Consider the following 7,647-nt stretch of genomic DNA (forward strand, 5'->3'; position numbering starts at 1 on the left):
GTCAGGTCCATTTGAACATTGAAGCTTACCCCAGGGGGTGTCTTTCTCTCTGTTGTTGCATCTATCCTTCTGCCAGCCTGTCTGCTTTTCCCTCTCTCTATCTTCCATTTTCATTTTCATTCGCCTTGACTTTTAGTTTTTTTTTGTTTTTTTACATCTTTCTGCTGCTGTTTTACCTCTCATGTTTAGTTTAGGTGTTGAGGAGGGGAAGTGTGTGAAGTATCTTGTCTTAAGGGAGCACTGAAGCCTGTGTGGTAGTCATATTGTTGATTCACCTCAAGGACATAGACGCTGCTGCAGACGCTGCTATGAGTTCAGGAGTTCTCAGACTTGCCCAGGGCAGCTGGAGAAATATTCAAGCTTTCATTTTCAAATGCCAATCTTTCTCTCTCTCTCTCTCTCTCTCTCTCTCTCCAAAATCTTTTTTTGGTGTTAAGTTTTCGTGACTGCAGTGGGTGAGGGAATGCACAAGTGAATCATAATTGGTCTTGCAGTCAGTTGTTTGTCTACAGCATGATTCAGAGGATTAAAAAAAAGACGCCTCTCTCTCTTGCTCATTCTCAGATGAAGCTGAGGTGAGCTAAAGGCTGAGAACATGCATCTCTTCCAATGGTGACGCCAGTCAACTCATCAGAGGAGCACTATTGCTCTCTGGTGGCCAAAAATGGGAAGTGTATTCCAGTACCCTGGCCAGCCTGCTCTCACAAAAAAACGCTACTCACATTGTGTGTGTGTGCATTTGTGTGTGTGTGTGTGTGTGTGTGTGTGTGTGTGTGTGTGTGTGTGTGTGTGTGTGTGTGTGTGTGTGTGTGTGTGTGTGTGTGTGTGTGTGTGTGTGTGCGCGCGCGTGTGTGTGTGTGCAAGTGTGTGTACGTGTGTGCGTATGTCCGCCATTTAACACTGTTACAGTGACAAAGTGCATACCAGCAAGAATTATTCTTTGCATTTTAAGTATTGTCATTACCAACAAAATATCCAAGAAAAAGTCCTACCCAGACAGACAGACCAAACACATCCCCAACCCTTAACTGTCACATTGTGGAAAATGACGCACCAATATCACAAAAGGCAAATACACACTAAAATAGTTTAAACCGACATACTGCATGATGTCACGTTGCCACTCTACCTGCCATAATCTGACCCATGTTATTAACAACGCTGTTTCAGATGCGCTCCCATAATCTTATCCATGTTTTTAAAGGGACACTGTGTGAGATTTTTAGTTGTTTATTTCCAGAATCCATGCTGCCCATTCACTAATGTTACCTTTTTCATGAATACTTACCACCACCATCAAATTCTAAGTATTCATTATGACTGGAAAAATTGCACTTTTCATACATGAAAAGAGGGATCTTCTCCATGGTCTGCCATTTTGAATTTCCAAAACTATCCATTTTTAGCTGCAAAAATGACTCTACTAGGAAATATTTGTTTATTACTTAGTAAACTTTCATGTAAAGGTCAAATTTGGCAATAGGCAGCCCAGTTTCAATGAGCAGCATAGTTGCAGTACCTTTTTTGACCATTTCCTGCACAGTGTCCCTTTAACAAAGCTGTTTCATTGAGAAGTACATGTCGAGACAAGCTGCCCATTGCCTGTATTGTATCATTACACCCGTTTCCACCAAAGGGATTGACAGTTGACTTTCGCAATGGGCTAAATGAGTCATGGTGCACTGTAGCGATGACAATAATGCTGCTTACAATGAATAGGCATGAGGGAACATGTTTTAAAGCTTGTTAACTGTTATGTCTTTACAACACTTTACAACGAATGTGCCACTCCTGTTCAAGACATTTATTTTGTTCCTCCTTAATTTCCCAGATGAGAATCTCGCATTTCATTTTTTTATTATGGTAGCTCTGTTCAATAAATAATTAAAACCCGCTTTAAATATCAGGTGCATAGCTTGTAGTAAGTAATAAGTGACAGAACATGGCATGCTCAGTCAGTTCCAAATGTCTGCAATAAGGTTGAGCAATACTGGCAATAATAATGGCTCAGACCCACTCATACGGTATACAGCAATGCTACGATCGAATCTATGCTCTCATAGCTTTATTTACAGATGACAGGTGTGTGTGTGTGTGTGTGTGTGTGTGTGTGTGTGTGTGTGTGTGTGTGTGTGTGTGTGTGTGTGTGTGTGTGTGTGCGTGTGTGTGTGTGTGTGTGTGTGTGTGTGTGTGTGTGTGTGTGTGTGTGTGTGTGTGTGTGTGCGTGTGTGTGCGTGTTGTTGATAATTGCAGTGATATGGCCCGTCTGACCGGTGTCCTTCTGTATCCACAGGGGAAGGATCCTCTCTACGCCCAGATTAAAAAAGGACAGAAGTGAAGGGGGAATATTGGGACACACACTGCACAGATCTGAAACAGCACTCGGGAGAGGAGAAGAGAGGAGAGGAAAGGAGAGGAGAAGAAAGAAGAAGAGAGGAGAGGAGAGGAGAGGAGAGGGAGACCTGCACTCTGGAGTCCCGTCACACTCCTGGCTGTGTACGTGCGTGTGTACGTGGGTGGGTGCGTGCGTGCATGTGTGTGTAGTGTGTGATATGTGTTTGTGCCTGTATGTGCACGTACAATACAGTATGTGGCCACATACTTTGAAAAGGACAGAACACAAACAGAGTGTGTGTGAGTTTGTGTGTGTGCGTGCGTGCATGCATGAGTGTGTGTGTGTGTGCATGTGTGTGTGTGTGTGTGTGCGTGCGTGCATGCATGAGTGTGTGTGTGTGTGCATGTGTGTGTGTGGCCTCCAGAGCTCCACCGCGTCAGGTCTCGCCCCAACCTCCATGGTCCACTTCCTCCAACTCCAAGCAGCCATCTTTGCCCGTCAGCCAGCCAGCACCACGGCTGACACCCCAGCCTCGCCAAGCTAGACCTCGACCTCTCCACGCTCACACCCACACCCCCACTAATGACCTCCCCTGGGGCCACCAGACAAAGTGGAAACTCTTCACTTCAGCCCAAACTCCCTTGGCTGTCTCTTTCTCTCCCTCTCCCCTCTCTCTCTCTCTCTCTCTCTCTCTCTCTCTCTCTCTCTCTCTCTCTCTCTCTCCCTCTCTCGTGCTATCTTCATGTCTCTCCTCCCTCTGCTGCCCTTCTCTCTGTCTGTTTGTCTCTAGCCCTTTCTGCTACACTGTGCTCCCTCAAATGATGGAAGGTGGGGAGAGGGAGAGGGGGGCGAACTCGCTCTCCCTGCTTCAGTGGAACATGGACGTCTCACTGGCGACAACAAGATCCCACCACCCACATAGCCTTACTGGTTCTCTCTCTCTATTTCTCTCTCTCTCTCTCTATTTCTCTCTCTCTCTCTCTCTCTCTCTCTCTCGATCTATCTCTCTCTCTCGATCTATCTCTCTCTCTCTGTCTCTCTCTCCCAATCTATACTCTCTCTTTCTCGCTTCCTTCATCTCTCTCTCTCTCTCTCTCTCTCTCTCTCTCTCTCTCTCTCTCTCTCTCTCTCTCTCTCTCTCTCTCTCTCTCTCTCTCTCTCTCTCTCTATCTCTCTCTCTCTCTCAATCCTCTCTGCTCTCTTCTCTCACTCTCTCTCCCTTTAAAGACTCTGTTCTGAGACACTATGGAAAGGGAGAGACCGTGTGGAGAGCTGTGCTTCTCACACTCTTGCTTAAACGGCTAAAATGGACTCTTAAAGAAAGCAAGAGGAGCACACTCAATACGTACGCACCCCGACTCACCTTTAAAACACACAAACCCCCACACAGACACACCTAAACACATGCACACATACTACACAAGATCTCCACCAAGGACACCCAGTATTTCAACAGAGTTGCCAGTCAACTGCAGTCAGTGGAGCCAATCTCTTTTGCTCCGATCCAACGTGCCAAAACCTGAACAGTGGAGGCTTCAGCCGTGCTCTCTATGGGCAGGCATCCTCCATATCCACCCGTCTATCTATCTACCCATCTATCTATCTATCTATCCATCCTCTTGGGGTTAATCTTCTGCTGCTAGAGAGCTATGCAGAGAAAATGGAACTCAAGCAAAGAATTCAGACTCAAGACAAGAGAACATGGACACTCTCTCTCTCTCTCTGTAGTTTGTGACACACGGAGAGAACTTAACGGACTCAAGCAGTGACACCTTGCCAAACTTTACCTCCTCCTCAAGCGAAGCAAAAGTAAAGCAAAAGACTTTTTACAGGAGGAGGCTCTGAGGTGAGGTGGCAGTATATGAAACGACGTCATGGCCTGAGGAGAAAGAGAGGGTGGGGGGACAGGGGAGGGAAGGGTGGTGGGGGTGGGCATTATGGGAAAGGTGAGGGAGGAGTTTAAGAAGAAGAAAAAAAGAACAAGCGTACAGATTCTGTGATTGGACTGTTCTCTATAGCTTTTGTACAATACTAATGAAAAAAAGGGACAAATTGAAATGGAATTTTTATTTTATAAGTCAATCGAGCCATTGAGGTCAACTCTAGATGCGGTTTTAGAGTTGTTACGGCTTTAAGGCATCAGACATTGGTTTGCCAAACCCATTTTGTAAATAATAATAACAATAATGATGATGATAATGATGACGATGATAATGATAATAATAATAATGATGATGATAATAATAATAATAATATCAATAGTATTCATTTTGTCCTGAGGACATCTGTGCCATAAAATAGGAAGGCTTTGATGATGCAAATTCTCAGTGAAACACAAGCAATACCAACACATGTTCCTCATCGCTCCCATAGTGCAGGCTAGCATGTGCTGTCTGTAGCCTGCGTCTAGACGTGGGGTTCAGTAGTGGTGGTGAGAGTGGTCCAGACTTCAGAGGAGCAGTGCTGAGGCCAGTTGAACTGCAGCCAAGCATGCTCATTTCACTGCACACATATTGAAAAATATCACTGCAGAAACATCTCTATATTGTTTTAGTTGCTTTTTTTAACTCTTAATTCAGTATTTCCTCCACTGTTTGGATGTTGAGGCTCACACCATACATGCGATAGGATCGCTGCGCTCTTGATAGCAAAGATCTACTGAGTGTTTGCCTAAATCTACTTTGCTCTCGGGATATTGCCGTATCTGACCTGTCCAAGTTGCTGGTCAAGTTACAAAACGTTTGTAATGGAGACAGAATGGTGCACCTGTCTGTCTATGATGTTTAAGGCCTGCTGTAGAGAGGTATCTAGCTTGGGTGGACGTCACACATATACAGTAGATACATGTAAGCCTTTGACAGTGTGGAGTACAGTGTATATGCAGAGGATGGATACGATGGCTACAGTTGTTGTGTGTTTTGACAGTTGATTCAGTGTTTGGGGTTGTCTAAGATGAGTTTTAGTTGTGTGGGCCCAGATTGTGAGGTCAAATCGTCACATACGTACTTGCCCAGTGTGAACGAGAAATTGTTTTTTTTGTCACAAGAGGGCATTGAAAAATAAAAAAATAACATACACAAAATCACAACAGTATAATTTCTGCACCCACATAAATATGTGCTTTCACACCCACACAAAACTGAAAAAGAACACCACTTCAAACAAAAAGAAATATATCGCGCAACATACCCGTCCACAACATGCATCCTTGTCCACCATCATTAACTACAGCACACTCATTTACTCTGTGCTCTCTCCTTGGGTCTAGATGTTCTACATCAGGGGTGTCAAACATGAGGCCCAGGAGCCAGATACGGCCCAACAGATGATTCAAAGTGAAAGCAATGTGATTCCAATATGAAGCAGAAATGTGCAATATTTTGCAATTACGTTACTAGTACACATAACATCAAATTGGCTGTATGTGGCCCTAGACCAAAATGAGTTTGACACCCCTGTATGTAGAGGTTCTAGATGTCTAACTACGAGCTGTTCAAGGCTTCCATTTCTCCGCCCATTTGCTGGCATTTCACGCACTCTGAAAACAGCTGCTCCCTATTTTATGGCAAGAGTCCTGATTTCATTTGAGACCAGTTTTCAATATAAGATCTAACTAAAATCCGAGGGACAAACCAGAAATCAAGCTCATGGAAAAAGGGAAAAAACGACGCATACTGTAACTGGTTACGTACATTTCTAGAGCTGTTTTATCTTTACCTCATCTAATGGTTTGGCAATGTAAAATGGAGCGTTATTTTTATCTTGATGAAAATGACATTCTACAGTGGATTTTTAGAGCTTTTCTTTCGTTGATTTACTTTTATTTTTTAATTTACGTATCCCACCATGTAATACTGTTATCAATAAACACATCCCAAAAGGAACATGCCTTTGGTTTGTTATTCCCAGAACAAATACGAATTGTGCATGAAAATTGTTTTACATTGCAAACGTATAGGCTATCAGCAGAATACTTGGTTGGGTGTTTCCCCAATGTTGTCTGATTTTGAAATTATTAAAATGGTTAAACTTCAAGAGAGTCGTCCTTGTGCACAAGCCCTCAGTAATGCAGGTGCAGGTGTGAGGCAGGAGAAGGAAAATCAATGAAGAAAATTCACGCTCTCGAGCGAACCTGATGACGCATTGGGCGAAATGCGTTGTTCGCTCCGAGAAATAAAGTAAAGAAAAGTAAGCAGTGTGCGGTGTCTCTTGAATTTTGTTCATTCATTAAAATGGTTATTTATCAAATCTTCTATTAAAACACATTGTTAAAAATATATACTGTACTTACTGTGATTGTGCTGTGCACATCCATCAAGCTGCTCAGTTGTGTGCAAGTGAAATGTGACAATAAGTATGGAATGTAACCCAGAAATGTCATGGTTGTCACATTACATTGACTGTCACATAACATGGCTCAGTCAGCATATTGTAATGGATAATTGATGTGAATATATTCTGCAACCTTTTAAATTGCAATGAAAAGGGTTCAGAACGACCAGTGTTTTTCAACCTTGGGGTGGGGACCCAGGGCTGGCGCTAGGCATAGGCAGACAAGGCGGTCGCCCAGGGCGCCAAATGTGTTGGGGCTCCTGTAACGGCTGTAAGTCACACAGAATTAAAACGTCAAGTGAAAGCAAGCATTGACAATGATTATTCATGGGTAGTTAGTATTTAAGTATTAGATGTGATGTATCAGATGTACAATGTTTACAGTTGTTTATGTTAATGTGGGAATGTTAATGTGGGAATATGGAGAATGGGGAAATGTGTGGTTAAAAAAAGAGCACTGATAATGCAAGCAATCACATTGTGTTGACCAGGTCATATCCACTTTAAATCTGTATTTATTTTTGTTTGTGTCCATTTTTTCCTTCGAAAAATTACAATGTGAATAGGGTCACCATTTAGGTCCTAATCAGTGGTGTAGTCTACGTAGAACGCGGGTACTCACTTCTAAGTTTCAGGGATTTCACTATACCCACTTAAAATTGATTGATCCATTATTTTGTGTTTCTCAAACTTTTTCAGGCTGAGGACCACTTTGTCCCCCCAAAAATGTTCAGGGACCACCTGTCAACTGAATTGCCAGCTGACAGGTGCTAATTTGAAACTGAATTTCAATCTAGATCACTTTTATTCACATCACAAGCCTATGACTTATTGTGATAACGATATGATTTCAGCTATGTTTAGCTTTGTAATAATGCTACAAATATACAGCCTACTACAGGCTTGCCTTGGAAAAGTATAAATCCCCATATGGACCACCTGAGCTCTGTCGCGGACCACCAGTGGTCCCCAGACCACAC

At 43.1% G+C, this 7,647-nt stretch overlaps 1 protein-coding gene across 1 annotated transcript in view; it reads left to right on the top strand.

Annotated features, from left to right (window-relative positions):
• Positions 1-2,436, top strand: part of dab1a (DAB adaptor protein 1a) — a 184,071-nt gene extending 181,635 nt beyond the window's left edge. Inside the window, exon 13 of the mRNA XM_063200080.1 lies at positions 2,294-2,436. Within this exon, the coding sequence (XP_063056150.1) occupies positions 2,294-2,338 (45 nt within the window). The 3' untranslated portion in view covers positions 2,339-2,436. The remainder of the gene's footprint in view (positions 1-2,293) is intronic.
• The last annotated feature ends 5,211 nt before the right edge of the window (positions 2,437-7,647 follow it).

Source organism: Engraulis encrasicolus, chromosome 6 (genome assembly GCF_034702125.1).
Source record: "Engraulis encrasicolus isolate BLACKSEA-1 chromosome 6, IST_EnEncr_1.0, whole genome shotgun sequence".
Classification (NCBI taxonomy): Eukaryota; Metazoa; Chordata; class Actinopteri; order Clupeiformes; family Engraulidae; genus Engraulis; species Engraulis encrasicolus.